This window comes from Lepisma saccharinum, chromosome 19 (genome assembly GCF_977018435.1).
Source record: "Lepisma saccharinum chromosome 19, izLepSacc3.1, whole genome shotgun sequence".
NCBI lineage: Eukaryota > Metazoa > Arthropoda > Insecta > Zygentoma > Lepismatidae > Lepisma > Lepisma saccharinum.
The window spans coordinates 60,244,946-60,270,762 of record NC_139247.1 but is presented as its reverse complement, the minus strand read 5'-3'; the positions used below and the strand labels follow the sequence as shown (position 1 = coordinate 60,270,762).

At 39.0% G+C, this 25,817-nt stretch overlaps 1 protein-coding gene across 2 annotated transcripts in view; it reads right to left on the bottom strand.

The window, feature by feature from the left end:
- Positions 1–2,812: 2,812 nt before the first annotated feature.
- LOC146003169 (zwei Ig domain protein zig-8-like) overlaps positions 2,813–25,817 on the bottom strand; it is a 614,539-nt gene continuing 591,534 nt past the window's right edge. The window contains exons 6-7 of one of the 2 annotated variants that reach the window (XM_083141354.1): positions 15,057–15,193; positions 2,813–3,632 (exon numbers count right to left, since the gene is read on the bottom strand). In XM_083141354.1, the coding sequence (XP_082997480.1) occupies positions 3,526–3,632; positions 15,057–15,193 (244 nt within the window). In that variant the 3' untranslated portion in view covers positions 2,813–3,525. The remainder of the gene's footprint in view (positions 3,633–15,056; positions 15,194–25,817) is intronic. The other variant, XM_083141355.1, reaches the window with a different exon arrangement.

Sequence of the window (25,817 nt, the reverse complement as noted above, 5' to 3'; positions counted from 1 at the left end):
AAGATGGCTATCCACCCAGCCAAGTCCAGGCTGTCTTCAGGCACTTAGAAGATGGACACGGAACTTCACTTCAAGATTACTAAGTATCGCTAATCCACCCTTCTTGCATTTCAGCTCCCTTCCCTTAACAAATAGGTTGGGATATTCTGCATATATCAGCCACATCTGTTATCTATAATAAACCTTGTTATTGTTAATCGTTACTTATGCGCCTAATTATGTCTACACCTTACAGGTTCTCCTATTTAGTAGTACGACTCTACCTAGATAATAATGCATTCTCTTTCAGCTCTAAGCCCAGACGTCTTGAGTTACATAACCCCTAACGGTATGCTTGGGCACAGGCTCGACAACCGTTACACAATACTGTATAAGAAATGTAAAGTGCCACCTGTACTACATGAAGTACTACATACCACCACCGTAGCACTACTCTACGCGTAACAACTGCAACAAAAATCCAAACAAATATTGTAACACTTACCAATCCTTAGTACGTTATGCATATAGAAAAAGCTCAAGAAAAAAACGTCAAAAAATCTTAGGATGCATAAAATTTGATGTAATTGCATAATTGGTCCTACCTAGAAGGAAAACATAAAAGATATGATGCATTTTTCATCAAGGTAAACTATATTGGTTATATAAATAGTAAAACTTACGCTAATGTTTTTTTAGCATGTAGACATACTGTTTTCATTTAGTTTAAAACTTAAGTAAAGAAGCTCTGTTTCAATAATAAATTACCATTTCACATTTACGGATATTGAGTATCTTGCTCCTTCGAAAATGCTGTCCTTTGCAAGAACTATACTGATATTCTAAAACTTAGATATGTTTAGGATTAGAACTTGAACTTTCGTACATATAAATTGTACTCGCCGTTCTTTAGACATTTACAATATTACAAATTTCATGATTTAAAAGTACACAACCAAATCGAATTAGAATATGAGCATGGTTCTTTATAAACGAGATTCATTCGACTAAATTCAATACTCACACTGACTTCAGTTCTAAGAGAACTAACTTTTGATGGGATGGAGAAACACATCCATGTATGTTTTCAGTATAATGTTGAAAAGTAAGTTACAGCTCTGAAAGGTGTAAGAGAATACAGAAAGATGAGTTTTCACCATTCATCATTGCATCAAGGGCTAAAAAAAATATGATAAGATGGGCGCTTATATACCTATGCAAGAACGGGGATACGCCAACAGAATTATTCAAGGTAATATCGTCACGAATTTCAGACGATGTAGCTTAACTCACTAGTCGAAACGGAAATTTTGTAAATATGGTGATATATGTTAGTACAATTTACACATATTAACTAGAGTGAGTTACTATACATGACAAAAATATCATGCCCATTATTACTACTTTTTTTCTTTCATAGACAAAGATGACCTGTCAACATTCAACAGTCAAACGGGAAGATTTAAAAAAAATCACAAAAATAGAGAATGCAAATATTAGTTAATTTTTGAACATGAATGTACTGTACATGAGTTGATCTAGTGTACCTAATATGCTGTCAGTAAGATAGCGTCCTTGGTTTCACACATTGTCGGAGTCTCAGAGCAAATCCGCCCGTGACGTTATGCTGACATATTGGTAACCTTTATCCTGCCTGCCCTCGATGACTATGACCCAGATGAAGAAGCACGCTTCCAGCAAGATGGCGCAACTAGCCATACTGCCAGAGTGTCTATGGATGTGCTTAGACTCGCATTTCATGGTCGTCTCATCAGCACATTCGGCGATATTTCGTGGCCTGCCCGTTCACCCGATTTGAGGGCTCCTCACTTTTCCTTTGGGGTTACCTCAAATCCAAAGTATTCAAGGACAACCCTCCAAGAATCAGGGATAATTTGAAGGAGCGAATTCGGCAAGAGATCCACAACATTCCGTTGGAGATGCTACGAAGCGTCATGGGCGGATTTACTCTGAGACTCCGACAATGTGTGCAACACCTACGACGCCATCTTACTGACACCATATTAAAAAAGAATGAACATTTTTCAGGTACACTAGCAATTTCAACTCGTGTACAGTACATGCATGTTCAAAAATTAACTAATATTTGCTTTCCCTATTTTCTGTGATTTTTTTAAATCTTCCCGTTTGACTGCCTCACCCTACTTTCCATCAATCCTTTGTTCTATATTTCTCCATGTACCCTTGTGGTGCTTTCCATATACTATTTGTACCATTGTAAATTTTCTATCTGCTCTTTGTGATATTGTTTATCATTTCTGTACATTATTTGCGCCATTATTTGTACTTTTGGTATACTATCTGTACCACTGTCTATACTTTTGATAAACTATTTGTGTCATTGTTTATAGTTTTCCAATACTCTCTCGGCCATTGTTTATACTTTGTGTTCCTGTTTATTTCTCATTGTATCCTTGTGTTATAGAATGTATTTTTCGTTGAATTTATTTTTCATCTGTTCTTCGCTGTTGCTAATGTTTTACATCTAGTCTTTGGTCCATTGTTTTATTTCCAATTATGCCATTGTATACTTGTGAATAAACAATTTAGTGCCATTTTTTTATCGATTACATCAACTTTTCATGAAACTATGGGACTTCATATTATTGTTATTTTTTTCTCTCCCAACTAGTCCTTCGATGCAGTGGTGAAAACTATCTTTCTAAACCCATTCTCAAACTGCGTAACTTACTTTCTTGTCAAAGGGTAATCATCTCTTGTGCAATACCTAAAGCCAACCAACAACAGCGAGACAAAGAAAACAAAGCATTTTTAGATGATCTAACCCAGTGTGATCGGATTCTTTTGTTTTTATTTTGAAGATACAAATAGTTTAATTACAAATTTTATTATGTTTGTTTTAAATCATGTGTCTTCTCTTTAGTAGCACAGAATGTGGGGGATTCTTTCTATTGACACTATGTAACAGGGGCTGAAGTAAAACACGGAAATTTCTTTTTGACAGGACAACAATAGTCACTCCTTCAACATATATACACTTTTTGGGTCCTCGTAATAATTTTGTCTGTCGATTGATTCGGGAAATGCAAACCCAGCACCCAATAAACACTATGTGCATTTAACCTTAGTGTATTACAGATTTCACTATTCATTTTTCTTCTTTCCTCAGTACTTTCTGGCAAGTCAATGGTAACTATTGCGATTGCACTTTGGTAACAATCCACTACCATTACCGGAACCTCATCACATCGAAGGAGAGACAGTTTTTCAAAAAAATAAAAAAAATGGTGAATTTACGGCACTTATTTTTTTTTTCCAAATTTCGAAACACGTTTCATATTCCTGAATAATTACTATCAACATTCAAAATATCACTTGAACTACGTAAAAAATCACACCAACGTCTCCCTCTCTTGTATTTAAATAGTATTGTTGTGTTTCGTTATTCCGTTTCGCCATTGTCATTTTTGCTTTGTTGAACTTCATCTAGTCCTCAACACGTACTATACTCATATACAAAAAAGTAACAATTTCACGTTTGCCTTAGTGTGACGTCACACTACGTCACCTTTGTATGAAGAAGATCAGTCCAATCACAATCCAACCCCATGTAGGCAACCCACGCTTCCATGATACACAGCTCCCATGTTGCATTGCGGCTGGATTTTCTCCTGAAAGGAAAATGAAACACCCCTTAGAAACCAAAATAGACAAATTACACAATACAGCGCAAGAAATAAAGTCAATTGCTTAAACTTCTATAACTGAAGAATTATTACACATTTGGCTTCAGTAACTGTAAGAAATGTGTGATGTGATCCATGCTGGTTTATTTGTGATGAGGATCAATTCTATGTCGAAACATGATATGTTAATAAGAGCTTCTTGAAAGTAAAGACTAATTCATGGGCTAAATGTAACTTCCCCGTAATACACCCCTGAAGCTGCAAATGTTGCAGACTAACGAGATTCTAGAATCCTCTGTGGGACCTGTGTTGTGTGCTGTCCATATGTGTTTGTGATTGTCCCTTCATCCATTTCATCTCATCATCATTCATCCTCATCATTCACGAACGCACGGAGAAACTTTCCCAACGGAGGAGGGGTGCAAATTAGACAAATCCTGTCCGGAAAGATAAATTGATCTCACGTTAATGTTAAAGTCTTATTAGTCCGCCATGTGCAGAGATAGGCTAATCGATACTGGACCTACAGTTTTGGTGTCCGAACCATGTTCTGAAGTGAGGTGAAAAAAGAGACATGGAGGAAACGGAATGGGAGAAAGGGAGAGAAATAAGCCCCTCACACCCAGAGAGAGGGATGGAGAGAAAAATAAATAACGAAGAGAGACATATGTAGAGAAGAAAGTGACAGATATAAAGTAATGAAACAAACAGACAAAGGAAAAGGGAAATAGGGAGGATGGGGGAGAGAGAGAAAGGAATAACGCAGTGAGACAAATAGAGAAGAAAATGGCAGATATAAAGTAATGAGACAGACAGAGAGAAGGAGAAGGAAAGAGAGAGGGAGGGATGGGAAATCACAAGAAATAAAGAAGTAAAGGAAGAGAACACAAGATAACACAAGATTGATAGAGATACAGGAAGAGAATAAACAGGAAAATGGGAGGAATAACAGAAAAGGAAATGATATATCATGAAGAGGAGGCGAAATAATCATAAACTACGAAAAAGAAGGTAAGGAACTACAGAAACATGGAAGATGAAAAATATATTAACGACCAAGTGTCGAGCTGTTATCGAAGTATTACTTTAGAGTACATTATTTATTAACATATTTAAAGGGACTACACAAAGCACATGAACGGAATGAACATGAATTGCCAAAACATTGCTCTGATCATAACTAAGTAACTAACTAACTTCCATCTGTCCCTATCTTGAGCAAGATCTATATACTCTCTTCCATCCCTACAGATTTCCTTTAGGTCCATCTCAACGTTATCCCTCCATCTTCGTCTTGGCCTTCCTACAGGTCTCTTACCATCAGGTTTCCCAACAAGAATCTTGTGAACTCCTCTATCCTCTCCCATTCGTGCCACATGGCCTACCCACCTAAGTCTTCTTGATTTAATTATTCTAATAATATCTGGATAATAATAATAATAATATCATTGAAAAGTTTAATGAGGAAATAGTTTTTCCATTATCCATAAGCTAAAGAATCGATTTAGACATCCCTTTACAGCTGAGGAGAATACGTACATAACCTAAAACTTACTGTTCTCTGTTTTCCAATGCACGCATCAATGAGATAATACTTTTTGAGTTACTCTTTCACATGAACATAACATATTAGCAAGCACATCTTAATAACAGTACAAGTTTTGAATAACCCTGTATAATACACGCGTTTATTTCGTTAACGTCGAAGAACTGAAGAAAGCCGCCGCCACGAATGTGGGTGGGGATAAACAGCGGTCGAGTTGTTTTCGTCCAATCACACTCAACCTTCAGCCAAAGGGCGCAGCTGTCATGACTGCGGATAGGCTGTTGCCGTACTTTGCAACTTCAATCTGGAGACCGTGGGATGGTGCTTGTTCGGCGAGGGACAAGGTGGCGTAGAGTAGATGTGTGGCAACACTGTGCGTTGAATGTGATTGTTGCAGCTGATGGGCGGGCTCCGTGGACTTCAAAGCCAGGCGGTCGTTAACGTAGTTAGCGCGTCGACTATAGTAATTCTAAATAAAATATGGATTTACGATTGTGAAAAATGGCAATTTTCATTAATCAAGCATTAATGTAATGTAAAAATCAAACACAAAATGAGCTTTATATTCTGTTAAGAAAACAATGAATTACAAAATTTGCTTTTTAAGTGTTGAAACGTGAATCTCCTCCTGTTGTTTCTAAAGACAATTTTATATTGACTGGAACTGCGTTCTATATATCGCCTGAAGTAATGGCAGTGTATTTTTATAAAAAAATGCAATGGATTTCACTACATAAACTCCTCTGTTGTTGACAGACTTAAAATAACAGATGCATTGTCTATTATCAAGATTTAAAATAAACAGAGAGTACAAAACGAACAGTGCTCAGGTGAACGCAAAACCTTTGGTATTTAACACCACAAGGAAAAATGTAGTAATAGAATGAATATGGAATATATGTAACAGGTGGTTATAATTAAAGTGACAGTGTTCAGAGTGGTACAGCACGGGCTGTAATGAGAGTAGCAGTCTGAAACTTCGTAGATATGCTAATGAAGCAATGCGCTCGCGAATTATGCAGAAAAAAAAAGAAGTTCCAATTCTCGCCACCAGGGTAAAAAATGGCGCTGTAAGCAGTCAAAACTTGGTATAGTTACAGGAAAAACACTATAAATCGCAGAAAACAATACTCTTTGTAATAAAATATCGCTACAATTTCACTATTCGAATTACATGAACATTACTAAAGGAAAAAGCAACAAGCGTCACCAACAACAACCAGGGAGTTCACACAATGGTTAGGCAATGTCACCGACTTTGACGTCAGAGTTACGAAAAATTCCACGTTTTGACTGCTTACAGCGCCATTTTTTACCCTGGTGGCTAGAATTGGAACTTCTTTTTTTTTTTTTTTTTTTCATAATTTGCGAGCGCATTGCTTCATTAGCATATCTACGAAGTTTCAGACTGCTACTCTCATTACAGCCCGTGCTGTACCACTCTGAACACCGTCACTTTAATTATAACCACCTGGTATGTCGGAAAATGTTCGAAAATATGAAAATTTAATGTAAAAAGAATTTTTGGAGCTTACATGGCACAATTTACAAAGATAATACAAAATAACATTGAAGTGTTGTTTTAAGTCCATTATATATACAGATAGTTTAATCGTGGCTGAGCCTATAGTTTAAAGTGGGATCCAAACTGTAATATATGTGTATGTAATTGTACATTATAGAGAATGGGGCTGGCACCACTGTTAGATGGCCGACAGTACAACAGTCTCTGTTAGTTGTAGCTCTTGTACTTAAGTACAATAAAATTTGTTAATTAATATAACGCGAGTCTTAATAACTAGTGTGAAATGTGCTTCTACTGGGTATCGAATTCTGGACCCCTTGATTACAAGGCGACGACGCTAACTTCGGCACCGGCGAAGTCAAAAATAGCATTGATTTTAGCATCATATGAAGATATGCATTGAGACATAAATCCGTTTCCTGGTAATAAATGTGTGTGCTCATGCGAAAATGTACCCCCTTGAGATACTGGCATATTGACAGCTGAATAGTTTCAACAAAAATCATGCAAAAGGCAAATACAATGCCTTGTTGTTCAGGCCGAAAAGCAACGGCTGAACACAATGAACGCACACAGATGAATACAGCATCAGACACGCGTTCAGGAATATATTCAAGCTTCGCAGGAACCAACAGGTAGGAAAAGTTTCGGCTGGAAATTTGAATCCAGAAAGGGGACGGTCCAGATAATTGAAGGGAAAAGAGCCAGAAGGAAAAATGGGAGAGGGGAAAGAGGGGGCAGCTTTCCGAAAGTTCCTTTTTGATTACGCCGGCAGGTGAAGGGCGATAAATCAACCCTAAATGACGCAACCCTCGGAAAATCTAAATTGGATCCAAAAAAAAAAAAGTTCTAACAAAACAAGCTTCACCTTACGGGAACATCCGGTGATTTGCGAAAAAGTTGAAACTTTTGCGCGAGGTAGACGACAGGAACAAATTAATTCGGAGAGAGAGGAGGGAGAGAGATAGAAAAGAGAGATGGGGGAGAAAGAGCTGGATACACAGAAACAAACAGATGAAAATATAATTTACTCAAAAGAGTCTAACATGAATGTTGAGTGTTGGAAATTTTGGACATATTTCTGACCACACTGAGAGAACAGAACGCAATAAACGTTATTCCTGTTGAAGCATCCAATCCGGTGAGACAATAGTCGCTACCACATGACAATTGGAGCAAATAAAACTTTGTTTTCTATCTAGTAGATTTTCGCATGTATGTTGGCTCATGTTTGTTGCATTTTAGCAGAGACCTATTGCTGATGTACACATATTTTCAAGTCATAGTTCATGCCTGCATACCTTAAGAAGAATAATCTTTGAGATGAGCGTGTATGAGCCACTAGGTAGGTCTTTCCACCCATCTTCCTACGAGCTGAGGCCATTGTCGAACTTCCTTTTCAACTTGCCAGTGTGGAAGACATTTACAGAGATATTGAATTCTCATTTGCCGCAGAATTTATATAGTTTATGTAGCCTTCTATATTGAATTGATTGATTGAATTGTTGTTTTAAGTCCACTTTATGCACAGAAAGGCTAATGGAGACTGGACCGACAGTTTAAAGTGGGTATCGAACCCGGGACCCCTTGATTACAAGTCGAGGACGCTACCACTGCGCCATCTGGGAGGCCCTTATAGCCTTCTAGAGTGCTAGAAACTGTTTCAAGCGTGTGAAGGAAGCGGCATCTTTGAAGTGACAAAAATGGTAATTTTCTAAATAACAGTTGATACCTCGTATAAATTTAAGCTGTATACTGTCTGTCCTATAATCTTTTGTCGGACTTTTGAGGTTTGCATCTGACTCTCCCTCGTATAACAGCTCATTGGTTGTCCATTGCCAGATTTTGCTGCATAGTGAAGATTTTAGGAAGACTAGAGATGCGGGAGAGTGTACTAATCGAAAAATGGAGCTGGTGGTCAATGGACCAGCGACCGAGATTTCTGGAAAAGGTTTATCCTGGTACAACTCCTGCCAGGAGAAAGTTTGTTGTCTGCATTCAAACGAATGATTAGAACAAACTTGTCGACTGCACGAGTCCTTCAAAAGAAGCACACAACTGATCGCACAATTGTCAAGCAGCTTTGTTGGTCAAGACCCACGTAAGGATCAAATGCATTTGTTGTTAGACACTGCAATTGTGGTGACATCACGAGCGGAAGGGCGGGGCGGAGCTCGGGAACTGTGAGATCCAGAAAACAAACAGATATTTTCATGCTCTTAGAAGGTTATTCTATTCTTCTCGCCATCGGAGATCGTGTCCGAAAAGTGCAAGACCGTACTTGAAGCGAACATCTTCCGAGTATGGTCTTGTAGTGCGGTCTTCAAGTCGTGGACTGGAAGTGAAAGTATTTCGAATTGCACTTCGACTGCAGCGCCAAATACGATCAGTAGATAAAACTGAGTACTTTCCTCGCGTTTTAAACACTTATTTTTCACCATGGATATCACATAGCATTTTCAAATGCTCGTACACATATATTTCCACACAGAAGAACTATAACCAACAACTTGCTGGCCAATAACGTATATCTACCTGTGCTGCTCGCTTTCTACCTCCGCGATTTTAAACAAATGAACAACGAGTGTGGAAACCATGTGACCTAGTCACCAACCATCTGCACTGCACGCTGTGTACTTGCGTCCTTCTGTTCTTGGCGCTTTCGAACTGTACTACGTGACGTCACTTCCGCCAAGACCATACTTCAAGTCTGAAGTCTGTTCTTTCGGACAGACCCTGAAATGCCTACAACCCATGTATCCGTTGCGAGAAAGTAAATCAGTGAGGTCTAGAGGAAAGTGAGGAGAAAGAGAGACAGAAAATGATGAAAGCAAGAGAAAGAGGGAGAGAGAAGGAAAGAGATAGAAAAAGAACAAGAGATCGAGAGACAGGGAAGAGAACGAAAGCGAGAGGTGGGGAGAGTAAAAGAGAGACAGATAAAAAGGAGTAAAGAGAGATATGAGAGACAGGGAAGGAGAAAGAAAGCGAGAGGAAAAAAAGTGTAAAAGACAGAGATAGACGGGGTGAAAAAGAAAGAGAGAAAATAGGAGAAAGAGAGGGAAAGAGAAATAGAGGAAGAGAGAGAGATGAGAGACAGGAAAGGAGAAAGAAAGCGAGAGGAAGAAAAGTGTAAAAGACAGAGATAGACGGGGTGAAAGAGAGAAAGTAGGAGATAGAGAGGGAAAGAGAAATAGAGGAAGAGAGGAAGAGAGAGAGATGAGAGACAGGGAAGGAGAAAGAAAGCGAGAGGAAGAAAAGTGCAAAATACAGATATAGGCGGGGTGAAGGGGAAAGCGAGAAAATAGGAGAAACAGAGGGAAAGAGAAATAGAGGAAGAGAGAAAGAGAGAGATGAGAGACAGGGAAGGAGAAAGAAAGCGAGAGGAGGAAAAGTATAAAAGACAGAGATAGACGGGGTGAAAAAGAAAGAGAGGGAAAGATAAATAGAGGAAGACAGAAAGAAAGCGAGAGAAGAGAGAGATGGAAAGAGAGACAGAGAAGGACGAAAGAAAGAAATAGAGAGGGAAGAAAAGAGAAAGAAAGTAAAAAATAGAAAGGGAAGGAGAAAGAGAAAAGAGCAAGAGGAGAGAGAAGCGGTAAACAGAGAATCCCAAGAAATTTAGCAAGATTGTACCACTTAACAACTGCACCTGTTAATTTCTATGCAAGGGGAAAGAGGAAAAGAGTACAGGAAATATCATCTTCCCTCTGGTTGCCACGTGCTCTCCTGAGGGAGTTCCTCCTCCATTATTCCCGAGGGGACAAAAATGGCTTAATTCTCATCACAATAAAACTGTGGAGGATTGTAACCTAGTGCGGCTTAACAGAGGCTTTGGGCTGTAATTCAGAGGACATTATTTCATATTTCACATATAATACCAAGTCATTGTTCATGGTCTTGGGACTCCCCCTGGGGAGGAAATTCTTTATGAATAATTATACCGCTGAAAAATTCACACAATAATGGAGACTTGTGCGCAGGAAGCCATCAGGAAGGGTTTTGGTCGGTGGGTAGGAGGATCTAGGCATTAACCAGAAGGAGCAAAGTTCTTATTCAAGTCATGAAAATCGCATTAGAGCCTGGCAGAGGGTGGTACTAGATCTGGATCTTTGTCAGTACATACTTCATATCGGGTACGAGCTGAAAGGAGGCGGAGTGTGCCGGTCCAGTGGTGGAGCTAATGAAAGTTCAATTTTCTGCAGTGTTGCCAGCTACATGTTTCTTTATCTTAAAGTTTGCGAGTGGTGGGGATACACAGAGAAGAGACCACTTACGGACATCACACAACCAAAATGGCGTGTAGCGTGTTTTCCAGTGGTTAATCGCTCAGCTTACCCAACATACTTGATTCGTGTTCACTATCTTTTATTGCAATTATGTTCATGACATTGGTGCGGTAAATAAACTTGAAGAAATGTGAATGCCTCTATGATACGAAGAGATAAGTCTACCTCATAATGTAATGGTTAGCGCTACTGCTTTGGCATACTATGGGCTCAGTCGTATAATCTAGTCCCGATTAGCTTACATGTGCATAAAACGGGCTTGAAATAAATCCACTAAACGTAACACGAATAAATTGTATTATTAGGATTGAACCATGTCAAGATTTTGGTTGTTTACATCACTTTTCTGTCACTTTTGGCCAATCGCGGCGATGAAGATGAGCGATGACATGAGGAAATCGATGAAGGGACACTCACAGAGAACACCGATGCGCTTACCGGGATTCGAATTCGGGACCTCTGGTTTTGTAGCGCGCTATGCTAACCACTGTGCCACGGAGTTCGGCTGAACGGTGTAAAGATGGTGTGAAGAAAGTGCGAAGAAACGTCCAGTACATTCGTTAAATGCCACATCCCAGCATTTACTGAAGCGACTAAGAATAACCATGGAAAAACTTCGGGATTTGAACCTGAGATCTCCCTTATGCGAATTTGTCTCACTGAGAATGCAAGAAATTATAGAATGAATTGAAAGAAGGTAGTAAACACACAACCCCCCCCCCCCACACACGCACACACAACATCCATCCAGCCCGACCCAGTGGCCGAGTGGTTAGCACATCGCGCTGCGACGCTAAGGGTCCCGGGTTCGAATCCCGGTCGGGCTTGGTTGTTTGTGAATGTCCATTCAGCAATTTCATCATTTCATCACTCATCCTCATCTTCGCAAATTAGCCAAGAGGCATAAAACGCGAAGTAAAATAAACTAAATGAATCAATCAATCAATCAACAACATTCATCCATTACCACACATATGAATCTACAACAGCGATATAATATTACATTCCCTAATACATTCTGGCTTTAAATGTGGGTCAAGCTGTAGATATTTTAAGCAAATCTGCTGTCAGTTCATACACATGGTTCTCTATATTAATATGTGCACGTTTTGCCACCAAATATTCACATGCATCTCAATGCATCTCATTACCATGACACCAAGAATCATAAACACGTTGGTGTTGTGTTCATTTCCAAGTGCAAAATGAGCACCAAATATTAATACGTTTCACAAAATGGAGGACATGGTGGAACGCTCCTTTTCTAGTAAAGCAATGGGTCTAGTTCACTGAAAACAGATATATGCACGCAATGACCCTAGTAATACAGTGTAATTTGGGATGTGTATCTACTAGGATGAAAATGGAAAGTATCTTTGGAAGCACGATAGTGCGTAAGGCATAAATTCATTTCCCATCGTGCCAAAGCTTCACACAACTACACCAGTAGATGAACAAATCAGGTGGCGTCTCTGAAGTTTGCAACTGGAAGTGATAAGCTGGCAGAGTCACGATCACACTATTATCGTCAAATGTTTCGACGGGATGGAAAAAGTGTTACATTTCATGGACTATAATCGCTATATACTCGTTACGTAACATAACACGTAAGAAAATACATAGAATTAATTGTTCGGAACCTAATTTAATATGGGTTGGTTTGTAGCACTTTTTTCATTTTAAGTTTTAACTATTCATACTCACAATTCAAAATTCTCCAGTTTAAACTACTTGAGCCTGAAATGACCTATATGACAAGGCTTGGTTGCATAATAACAATCATAGTTTATCAGAAATACAGATTAACTATAGAATTCAGTATATTTGAATTATCTATGTATCAGATTAAGTTGGACTGTTCCGGAAATATCAAGAGAATCATACCGAGACACATGTAAACCATGTGATAGGTAAACCAATCACAATAAGCCGGTGGTTCTGAGGGTCTAACTGAATCAGTTCCCAAGATATCAGTAAGTAAACCAATGCCCTTTACTCCTACAGGTAACAGTATTTAATGCTTTCAATATCTACCAAATAATACCGAGTAGGCTGTGTTAGTTCTTTACTTATCATTGAGCCAACTGACCCGGACTGACATGGACAAAGACAGAGGCCTGCCTGGTGTGGTGTAGTGGATAGTGAACGCAGTATCTAACAATGGTACTTGCACAGGATTAAATAGGGATATACCTGTAGGGACCATATTAATACTAATCCAATAGTAGGAGATAATGTGTTGTGAAATAAGACTCAGAAAAATGATTTAAATAGCACTTATGAAATAATAAATATAATCATAATCCCAGACCTATTATAATTTGATACATCTCATCACTAAATTATGGTTAGTGTTATGGAAATAATAACTATACACTGTGTAGAGGCAGGATTTGTGAGTTGGTCCCTTGTCTATTTCATCATTCGTCATTTCATCTGACATGCAGCTACTTCCATCAAGTTTCACATAAACAGGTGAAGTAGTTGTTGAGATATAAATAATTTGAGAGTGTGTGCATTTCACATATGACACTTTATCATGTTTGCTAATCAGTCTCCTATACTCCAGTTAACATCACATCTGGGTATGAATCCAAACAAGAGTTGGCAACCCTGCCCAGTCTCCTTTTGAATTGGTCCTGTGCAGCCCGACAAGGACAGTCCTCGCGGCATGCAGCCAACAGCAGGGCCTGTCCAGGAATGTTCAAGCAGGAATTAAAATGAGCGAGAAACTTGGTGGGAGAGGAGAGAGCTCAGCGGGGGAATATTTGGGTTGGGAGAGGATGGGGAGGGGAGGGGGCAACCATGAAGCTTCAGGAAGAGAATCCTTAATACACAGGAGACAATTGAACCAGTAACGATCATAAACCTTCTCCTGTTTTTAGTCCTCTGATTTAAAATTGTGATTTAGCGTGGGAAAGAAACCTTTAAGTCGATGATCAGAACTGCAAAACTTCAGTGTTCGATAATGTTCAGAGCCAAGCATAAAACAAACTAACATGGAAGAAACTTCCTGCTCACTTATTTCAGCAAATATTTGGTGGAGGAACTATAATCCTGCCCTTGAATGAAGGGTCCATTGTATTGTGATACATTTACTTTCCTTTCGCTGAAAATGGGCATGATGCAAAAACGAAATGTGATTTGTAAAATATCCGATACTGTAGTGAAAAGAAACAACCAAGGAATCTGATTCTGTAGTGAAAATGAACATGAAACAAGCAAGGAATCTGATCCTGTAGTGAAAATGAACATGATACAAGAAAGGAATCTGATTCTGTAGTGAAAAGGAACATGAAACAAGCAATGAACCTGATTCTGTAGTGCAAATGAACATGTTACAAGCAAAGAATCTGATTCTGTAGTGGAAAGGAACATGAAACAACTAAGGAATCTGATTCTGTAGTAAAAATAAACATGAAACAAGCAATGAACTTGATTCTATAGTTTAAATGAACATGATACAAGCAATGAACCTGATCCTATAGTGAAAATTAATATGGAACAAGTAAGGAATCTGATTGTGCAGTGAAAATGAACATGAAACAACCAAGGAATCTGATTCTGTAGCGATAATAAACATGAAACAAGCAAGGAATTTGACTATGCAGTGAAAATGAACATGAAACAAGCCAGGAATTAGATTCTGTAGTGAAAGTAAACATGAGGCAAGAAAGCAAGAAATCTGATTGTGTAGTCAATTTCTCTTAATTTTATGATAAGAATGTATATTTATAAAACGTGTATGTGAATTTCGCAGAGAGATTTAGGTAGACACACCATATTAAGTTTATTTGCATTATGTTATGGTTTGATTGATTTATTTTATTTTACTTCGCGTTTTGTGCCTCTTGGCTAATTTGTGAAGATGGGGATGAGTGATGAAAGGATGAAATTGATGAATGGACATTCACAAACAACCAAGCCCGAGCGGGATTTGAACCCGGGATGTGCTATCCACTCGGCCACAGAATCCGGCGCATTACGTTATGCGAGCTCATATTTTTTTATGATGACAACTTGCAATAGACCATAAGCCTTTTTCTACTCACCATTTAAAACATGAACCGCTATTGTGGTAGCTGCCACCTCCCCAAGGGCACACGAGTAGTTTCCAGAATCCAGCTTGTTTGCATTTGCAATGAAAAGCCGGCTTACTGCGCCACCTGGGCGGATATCCGTCTTGACACTGGAAGAATACAAAAAATGAACATCAAATTACTAGATGATAAATATTGTTATGTAAACAATAAATTTAGGCAAATCTATTGAATATACTGGTAAAAAAAACTCTTGATATTAAGATAGACAGTAACTAGAATTTTGAACAGATTCTAAGAATATCGATTAGGTGTGTTCAGGAAAGGTCATCGAGCATTCGAGAGTCTTATATATGGATGGTGGATTCTAGTTGTTGACTACTTCATCTTGCCTTGGGACAAGATTTACAACAGCATGTGAATTTCAAATATACTACGTCGTTTCTTTAACCTGTGCACATTTTAAATGGCATAACTTAATACGCTCACAATACTGCACTTTCACGTCGTTCAATATATAACTTTAACACATTACACACAGGATTTCATTGCGATATATCAACGGGTAGCAACTTGCTCTAAATAACACCTTGCAGTGGTTGGCAATACTGTTTGCTTGCATTTCGTTTACATGGGTGGATCGAGCTAAATTGATTGAATTTCTGTGTCAATGCTGCATTTCGGTGAGTAATTTTTATTCTGCATAGTACTATAGTACTTAGAGTTCTTCATGTGTTAGAATAGTCGGCATAACTCACTAAAAACTCTATAAATTACACAAAATTAAGGAGCACAGTAAAGCTACATTATCCGTCCATTTGCCAGGGTTGCCATCCATAAATTAATATTGGAACAGCTGAACGGTTGGAGCCAGGTTTCTACTTCAGCCGTTTGGTTCCTTCCTTAAACATACTACAATATACATGATGCTCTAATAAGGGTGAACAATACGTAGAAAGGAGTTATTCCGTAGGTTTTACTTTGCTACGAGTACAAGAGGCAATTATTGTTATTTTATTCCTCATGGTGTCTTTAAAGTGAGAATTTCATTTACGCGGTCCAGAAATCAAAGATGGTGGAAAACAGGTCACTCAAAATTCCTAAAAGAAATTAAAGTTACTCTATACGTAAAAATGTAAAGGTTTTAAATGTTTTTAGGATCGTAGAACGTGAAAATAACATAAGGAACAGTATTCGATAGACAACGGTCGAGATATTCAGAATAATTTACTTCTAAACTGCTCAGAAAGTATGTATTTTAATACTACACAACTCGACAGCTAACTTGATAATACAGGCAGGGTGTCACAATGGGAGTTATTTCACAAGCATAAACCTAGATCCGATTCTTGTAATTATGGTGGCCGTTAGTTTCGATTACAAATTAAATTTTCATTACGCAGCAACTCTTATTGCCTCTGATACATGTAAGAAGTTCCATGCTCATTGTAGAAGGCGGGAACTGCTATATTAACAAGAACCAATTTCAAAGTTAACACTGACAAATGACTGTGCCATAAATCAAGCTTTCGGAAGTAGAAGAAAGTCCTTGGAGAAATCGTGTTTACAAAGTTGTCTGACACAATTTTTCTTCCTCCCATTCGTTTCTATATCCTACGTATTTCTTTCTATATTTTCAGGGCTCTGACGGCTGAAACTGTTACGACAAATTCATGAGTACATTTGTTTCAAACACTTTGCCTAACATCTGTTCCCATTATGCAAATTATGGTAGTAATCTTTATCATTCATTAGCTAAGCACGTATTTCACCAGTAATTCTGTATTTTATTTACAAATGATAATACAGAATGTCTCAAAAACACTAAGAACTTCAATGAAGGAATAATCACCACTGGCAGATCGGGGTGCTAAAACAACACAATTAAGGTTCATTGTATTTCTTCTCCCGGAAAACTTTACCATGAAGGGCGAAAGTTTAAAATGGATTTAATCTATTGTGTTTTATCCGGGGGAAACTACAAGGTCTGTCCGGAAAGTAATAAGACTGGTTCTAGAAAACTCAATTTTATTTACAATACTTCCGAATACACTTAATAATCTTCAAAATAGGACCCTTCTGCATCGACACAGCGCTTCCAACGATCTTGCCATTGTTTGTATGCCTGCTGACACCTCTTTTGCAGGATGCTGTTCAAGTTGTGTGTCACGGTCCCTTGAATGTCATCTACAGTCGCAAATCGGTGTCCTCTAAAGTCTCTCTTCAACCTGGGGAAGAGAAGAAAGTCGCACGGAGAGAGATCTGGGTTGTACGGTGGATTTTGAAGCGTTGCTATGACTTTTGCGGTCAGAAACTCCGTGACAACGAACGTGGTGTGCGAAGACGCATTGTCGTGCAGCAGGATCCACGTCGTTGCGATCTCAAGACGGACGCGGACGACACGGTTTCTCAGTCGTTCGAGCACTTCCTTGTAAAAAGTTTTGCTTTTTTGTTTGACGGACACTCAGCCGTCGGTCAGTGTTCAACAACTTCCGCACACGATCCACATTTTCTTCAGTTTTCGTCGTCGGAGGGTGTCCGGATCGCTGCTCCTTCTCCACGTCTTCCCTTCCGTTGTTAGTGGCTTTATGCCAGTTGAAAACTTGCGCTCTGGACATACAATCATTGCCGTAGCTGTCTTCAACATTTCCATCGTCTCAAATCCGGATTTACCGAGCACCACACAAAACTTGACAGCGTAACCTGCTCCAACGTTCTCTGGATTATTGCCGTGACGCGTCTCTTGCGTAGAGGTCATGTTCGTCGGCTGTCCTGTCGCTCTCACTGCTCGGAGAAGAATGAACCTGGTATGGTTGAAAAGCTGAACTTCTCCTCTTTCTTTCCCCACCATCGGTTTCCTCTCCAAGTGCGTCTGCGCGCGACGCCAGAGCCAGTCTTATTACTTCCCGGACAGAGCCTGTATACATGGAGGTACTTTTACTAGGGGAAACGATTCACTCTGTGACACCGGCTGAAATTACATTATTTAATGCAATTTGTAGTAAATATGTTCATTTAAAAACTACACTTATAAAGAACGGAGTATTTCTTTGCAATATGACAGTTAACTAGCAGCCATATTACACAATCCCCACCCCCGTCCCGATATATTTTTTTTCTAGGGAGATACACGAAGGGTAATATATTTCCACGGCCAGCAAACAAAGTACATCCACCCCCAAAGAAAATATTCCTTCAGTTTGGAATTATCGTGTTCATGTATCAACACCGTGATAATAAATAAAATAAATCCCTGTGAATGAAATGAAGTTACGTGTGTGAAATATGTAATTTTACATTGAAATTCATTTTCCAGCAGGAAAAATTTTCTTGACGTCCATGTACACACACAAACACGCGCGCGTACGCACGCACGCACACACAGACATCAATTGATTTGGTTTGATTTGGTGAAGTTAATGAATGGACATTCACAAACACCCATGCCCAGGCCGGGATTCGAACCCGGGACCCCTGGCGTCGTAGCACAATGTGCTAACCACCCCGCCACGGGGGCCGGCACACAGACTTCAAGATTTTGTTGAGTTTGAGTGTTCTTTTAATTTCACTTTATGTACAAATAGGCTAATCGGGAGTGGACCAGAGTTTAAAGCAGGATCAAAACCACGATATGCCTCCACCGTTATCGAAACAGCAGACACATTGGTTACAAGGTGAACACGTATCTACTGCACCTTACACACACACACACGCAGTTATATATATATATATATATATACATATATATACATATACACACTTATCACCCGTATATCTTCATTTTGGAGTTACTGGAGAAAGTTTACTTTCCAGCAAATCACTAAATCTCTCTTAAGAAGGAGGGACTGAAAACGCTCTCTTCTGCTCCAGTAAATCTCTTCCTTTCCGCCGCGCTGGAAATCTGTCCCGTTAGCACATCTTGAAAGTAATCCGAGGCGACCAATGGATACCTGCTTTGGTTTGGAAACAACAGCAGTTCCCCTGCCTTAACTGCGACCTTCCTCCGACGAAAGCATCCCCCTCCTCCATCCCTTTTCCCTTTCTGCAATCCAGATACATCTTCCAGCGAGAGGTCTGTGAATAGGGGGCTGGAGTGTGTGATACAAGACACGGGGCTGTCGTCGCTTTTATTTCCCTCTTTCGAAGCGTGATCCGGATTTCGGATTAGGAAGCGAAGGAGAATACAGAGAAGACAATAAAGGGAAAAAGGACCGAAAAAAACGAAAAAAAAGATTCCGAAGTTGGGATAAGGTTATACAAGGAACCGAGTTAAAAGAATTATAGAAATACTTCTAGCATCAGTGCAGTTACTAAATGCTCATTAAAATGTCTAAATCTACTACAGAATTCCCTACACTGAATATATCGTGCTGTGATTGGGCGTGTGTGTAGGTTGTGTTTTTACCCAGGCAAAAAGTCTGGGTTTGTTGTCATAATGAATCGAGAGTAACAATCACATATACATGGGCACCTATATGGAGAGGTTATTCTCGAATAAGAAAAATACTTGCTCTTTGATTCTTTTTTATATTTGTACCCATCCCCACTTTGTACATTTTTGCTTGCTTTCTCTGTCCAAAATCTATTTGTGCTCTCAGTCTCTTTGTTGTTGATCATTTGTCAGTCTATATTCTATTTTTCTTGTTTACTCTCTTTTTTGTAGATAATTTGTCAGTGTGAAATCTGTATTTGTGTTTACTCTCTTTGTTGTTGGACATTTATTATTGAAAAAATATTCTTGTTGTTTACTATCTTTGTTGATGGTCATTTGTCATTGAGAAAACTATTTTTGTTGTTTACTCCCTTTGTTGTTGGTCATTTGTCAATCTATAATCTATTTTTGTTGTTTACTCTCTTTGTTGTTGGTCATTTATCATTGAAAAAACTATTTTTGTTGTTTACTCTCTTTGTTGTTGGTCATTTGTCATTGAAAAAACTATTTTTGTTTTTTACTCTCTTTGTTGTTGGTCATTTGTCATTGAAAAAACTATTTTCTTTGTTTACTCCCCTTGTTGTTGGTCATTTGTCATTTACAAAACTATTCTTGTTGTTTACTCTCTTTGTTGTTGGTCATTTGTCATTGAAAAACTATTTATTTTGTTTAATCTCTTTGTTGTTGGTCATTTGTCAATCTAAAAACAATTTTTGTTGTTTTCTCTCTTTGTTGTTGGTCATTTGTCATTGAAAAAACTATTGTTGTTGTCTACTCTCTTTGTTGTTTGTCATTTGTCAGTGTAAAATTTATTTTGTTGTTTACACTCTTCGTTGTTGGTCACTTGTCATTGAAAAACTATTTTTGTTGTTAACTCTCTTTGTTGTTGGTCATTTGCTATTGAAAATCTATTTCTGTTGTTTACTCTCTTTGTTGTTGGTCATTTGTCAATCTAAAATATATTGTTGTTGTTTACTCTCTTTGTTGTTGGTCATTTATTATTGAAAAAATATTCTTGTTGTTTACTATCTTTGTTGATGGTCATTTGTCATTGAGAAAACTATTTTTGTTTTTTACTCTCTTTGTTGTTGGTCATTTGTCAATCTAAAATCTATTTTTGTTGTTTATTCTCTTTGTTGTTGATAATTAATTATGTCTGTAAATTTGTATGAGCGTGAAACGTGGTAACTTGCAATAAATTGGGAACATACATTAAGTTTTTGGAAATCATTCTTTTGGAAGATATTTGGTGAGTCGAGAAGGCTACACAATAATAAACTGGATAATATATATGCACCCCCTGATATTGTTAGTATAGTTTAATCAATAAGATTTTGGTGGGCAAGCAATGTAGCATGATGGGAGGGAATAGAAAGGTTTACTGAGTTCTTGTTGTGGAAACTGATTGTAGCCCGTAGGAAGGCTAGGACGATGAATGATATGATGTGCCTGTATGACAGGGTGTATTGATTTTACCCATATGGAAGACAATTTACTTTCGGGTTTAGGATTTCTAGTGAGTTTATAAATGGTAATGCCCTTAGAATGAATGAGACAGCTTCTGCGATCTGGAAGGATTTGATTTGTTGTTTTAAATGTACTTTATGCACACATAGGCAAATCGGGACTGGACCTACAGCTTAAAGGAGGATCCGAACTACTGTGCTGTGTGTTTCCACCGGGAACTCAACCCGGGACCCCTTGTTTACTAGGCGACGACACAGAGTTCAACAATTAAATTTTATCTTCAATATGTTTCTACTCGTCTCAAATTCTGTTTGTACATTGTATTTTCTACTTGGTTTTCTCAGATATTTCATTCCTCTTTCGTTTCTTACTTCGACATGCAGTGGATCAATATTCACTGCTTCTCCCTTGCTATGTATGTTGGCACTCAGGTGCTGAAACCACGATCCAGCTCAGTTTCTGCTTGGAAGGTGAATACGTGTCACGAGAGAAGAAAACCGACCAATATAGTCATTCACTTTCAACTCCACTTCAAATCTACATTTCAAGTTCGTTGCACTCGTAACCACTGCATTGGCTGGAAGTCATCTTAAGCTGCAGAAGTCTGTCGTTGCACTAATTAACCACAGTCGTACAGTAACGAGCAAGATTGGATTGGAACTTGAATAAGCTACCAACCCCTCGCAGTTAGACAATCTGAATCAAACATCGAATTGGTATATTGCATAGCCTGCCAGGATACCTGTTGTGTTAAAATAAGAATTGTGGTAAAGCAGACTGGAGAACTGGAGTAGTGCAGTGAAGTTAGATGTTTAATCAAAAATAGTGCTATCCTACTTAATGTGCAAATGCTAAAATATCTCTAAACTCGATAGTGTGCTGCGACTGACATACTGGAAAATGACCAACAATTCCGTATGCTAACGTGAATTGTAAATTTTTAATCTACTGTTCATATTGGTAGGTACAGTGGGATACATAAATATTACCTATGAAATGTGCATGCTCTTAAAACTCTCATTAAAAACAAGGCCCCAAACACGCTTCTGACAGCCTCTACACCAGCATATCTTGACAATACTTGGATTCCTTTATTATCACAAGATATAAAGTCAAACATGGAAATAAAACCACCTTCTCCACCATAATCCTTAACACGAATCCTTGAATGTTATAGAAAGTTCGAAGCACATGCATGTTTCCGATTGCATACACGTAAAGATAACCCAAATTCAACATTGACTTTCTGACAGAAATCCAATATACTTTTTCTGGTGACTGTATATACGTAAGAATCTTCTGCAGCAACGTGTTACCAATGGTCGTTGCAACAAAGACGCCACAAAGGATGTAAATTATACAGATTTCCCTCGAGTGAAGTAAATCCCTATCTCCGACGCTGCAAGAATGGCAACGGAAAAGCGGAACAATGTAACCATTGTTTGTCGTCACTTGTCTGCTAATTTTAATCAATCGACCAACGGTTCTGTTTTGGCCTTCGGCGACCGTTACAGCCAGGCCCTGGCAACCGTCTTCTTTGCCGAAAGAGATTCGAGGAAATGCTAGTCGCAAATCTATGCACACCAGCTGTTTCAATTAATTGAATTATTGATTTCCTATCCACCTTTGTACTCACTTGCAATTTTCTACAATAAGCGTTTTTTTCTTGTTGTAATCAGACGCTTTAGTAATCAAAGCCTTGGTTCTCTCTGTGTGCTGGTATTCCAGGCGAATTGTTTTAGCAAATTCTGCTATTCGTCACTTTTCCTCCATCTTAGCCTGTCGTGACGCTGAGGATGAAAGATAAATAGACTAAGGGATTCTCATTCTCCGTGGCGGAGTGGTTAGTACAGTGCGTTACGACGCCATGTGTTCACGGTTAGATTCCTGGCCTCGGCATGGGTGTTCTCTGTGAGCGTCCCTTCATCAATATCATCATATATCATCACTCATGCTCATTTTCGCGAGAGGTGTAAGGGGTGGTATTCACAGAAGGCACCCAAAACTCAACCTCACTTCCACGTAGCTGCAATGCTGCAGGCCAACGAGGCTGTGGCGTCTAAAGCTACAGTATAATCCTCTGTAGAGCTGTGTTTTATCTTTATATGTATTACAGCGTCAGCTTTTAATCTAGGTAAGGAGATTTTAGCCCTCAGAAACACGTGTTGCTTCTAGTTATGGTAAGAGAAGGGATGCAAATAGCCTAAGTATTGACGGACCCAAAATTTGAACTTCAATTACGCAACCAACCAATCAGTCATCTTCGCGATGAGCCACAAGTGGCAGAAATGCGAAGTAAAATAAAACAAATCAATCATCTCAGGGCAGGGCGGTACCTCAAAACGTTCGGTGGCGAAGTGTGCCAACGCGTTAGGTCACCCGGTTGGCTTGTAAGGTCTATTAATATATACCCGCACAGCGAACCGCATACAGGGCTGCAAACAGTAGGCAAATTGCCCATGGTTATTTTCCTTCTATTTTATTCTTCATCCTGTGTTGTTTCAAGGTATGACAGTTTGATGATCTTGAAGCAGTCATCGCCCTCTGATTTATTGACGTTCTCATTTCCACCAAATGGGAGAAAATTAAGTGAATGTAAATGGTGAAGGACAATTTGTCTACTACTTCTTTTTTCAGTGTTTTAAGTCCATTTTATGCACAGATAGGCTAATTGGGAATAGACATACAGTTTAAAGTCGGATCGACACCATCAGGTATCGAACCAGAACCCCTTGACTAGAAGGCATTAACTAATAATACAGCTTATCATTAACATATGAATGAAAAAGCGACGTTAATCCTTAAATACCGTGGCAGAAATAAGTGACAGTAATACGAAGTGTTTACGGACTTCCAATTTTTTTTTGTAAATCAGTACTCAATAATTGTACTGTACATCCTTCAAAATCTATTTACTAACCTTATTTTCATGTTAAGGCCGCGGTGACTCAGTCGGAAAAGATTACCAACAAATGAGTGTAAACAATGTGGAGAGGTGAATACAAATGAACATCGCCTCACTACATGTAAAGGAATTTCAGAAATTTGGGCCTTTCTCATTATGTGCCTTGCCATGTCGTATATCGCCACAATGCTTTCAAGCAAAAATATGTATATTACCAGACTTCAAACATTTCCCTGAAGAAACAAAATGCCATTGTGTCGCTAATAGCACATACAATATACTATTTATATAGCAAAAACTTTGAACCAAATATCACCCTATATACAATGTATCTTAAAAGATCTAGATGGAAACAATCAAAAAAACAAAATGTCCGATTGTCACAATATTTTAGTAAATATCTGGATGTAATGTAATTGTATGTATACATGTAGGAAACAAATCCATAGATGTAAACAGAATAGTGAAATAAAACTAAAAAAAAGTCGGTAACGCGTCTGCTTACCATGCTAGAGGTCCCGGGTTCGATCCCCGGACCGTTCAAATCCGGGAACTTTTCTAACGTTGGAAGCGGCCCCGGCGCCCACCCAGCGTCGAATGACATGGCTCCTGAGGGGTAAAGGCGGTCAGGGGCGTGATGCTGATCACATCACCCACACTCACGACCGGATCAAGAAAGTGTGGGGCGTTACCCACACACCCCTATACGCATTCATGGCGTGGTGTTAAGCACAGGGGAGCACTTTACCTTTTTTATTTTCATGTTAATGGAGTATACTGATAACAATTGACATTACACTTTAGTGTTATACCGTTACCGGCCACACCCGGAAAACCTACCCTAAACATTTCCAAACTCTCGAGAGCGCTATAAATGGGGTTAACAATCTGCCTCAGGAGTAGAAGCCAACGAGCACGTCAGGAATAAAGATCGGGTCGCGAGAGTGCCGGACGGGGTGAATAGTCTACAGGGCCGCCCAGAAGCCGTGGGGCCCAAGGCGGGGCCTGTCCAGAGGCGAGACGCCTCAGGCCAGCCAGCGGTACCAGCGCCCAGGCGATCCGGAGATAAGTATCTGCCCCTTTATGGTGCTAATCCTTCTTCCCTAACTTCTCCCTCTTCATAATCCTTTGGAATGCTTGCCAAAATAAACTCAGTCACTTAACTATTCAATTAGTGTTTCTTTAATATAACTGTTCTACCCCTGACTCGTTGCCCGTTGGTGAACGGGTCCTACCCCCTAATACAGAGGGTGTACATTTACCATATAACAAAAAAGTGCGACAAATCATAAATATTTTTCAGTAGTGCTGAAGCAGAAGATATTATTATAAAGTTATCTTGCTTTTCTATAGAGAAACCGGGTTGTCAAATACAGTAAACCCTCGTTAATACAAACTCGCTTAATTTTTTTTGAATAATTTGAATTTAAAATTTTGGGTGCGTCAGCACTAAGGCTATTTTGCACCCGTCACATTATACGGGGTCCAGCCCCTTATCGTTACACAGAACTCTAACGTTGCATAACTAAAATCATAAAATATTAAAATCTTCTGACTTTCGTTAAAAGCTGAGGCTGTAAAGGAGCACTCACCACAAATAAGGACAAAACACAGGACAACACAAACAAAATTATACTGGCTATGGGGCCAGTCACCAGATCCTCGTTAGTCTGCAGTCCAGGGTGTACTACGTGGAAGTGAGGTTGACTATTGGGTGCACTACGTGGAAGGAGCACCCCTTACACCCTATAAACTCGCTTAAGACGAACACTCGGTTAACATGAACAAAATATTGGTCCCGGCAGGGATGTATTATATCTTATAGAAAGTTTTATCGGTTAACGCGAATTTCGGTTACCACGAATTACGAACTGTTTTTTAGTCCGTTGCGTCATTAGATCTCATTTAACTTCAAAGTTTTTCATAGTTTTTCCTGTTGTTCCTCTGTCGTTCCTCTGCTAGGTATGTA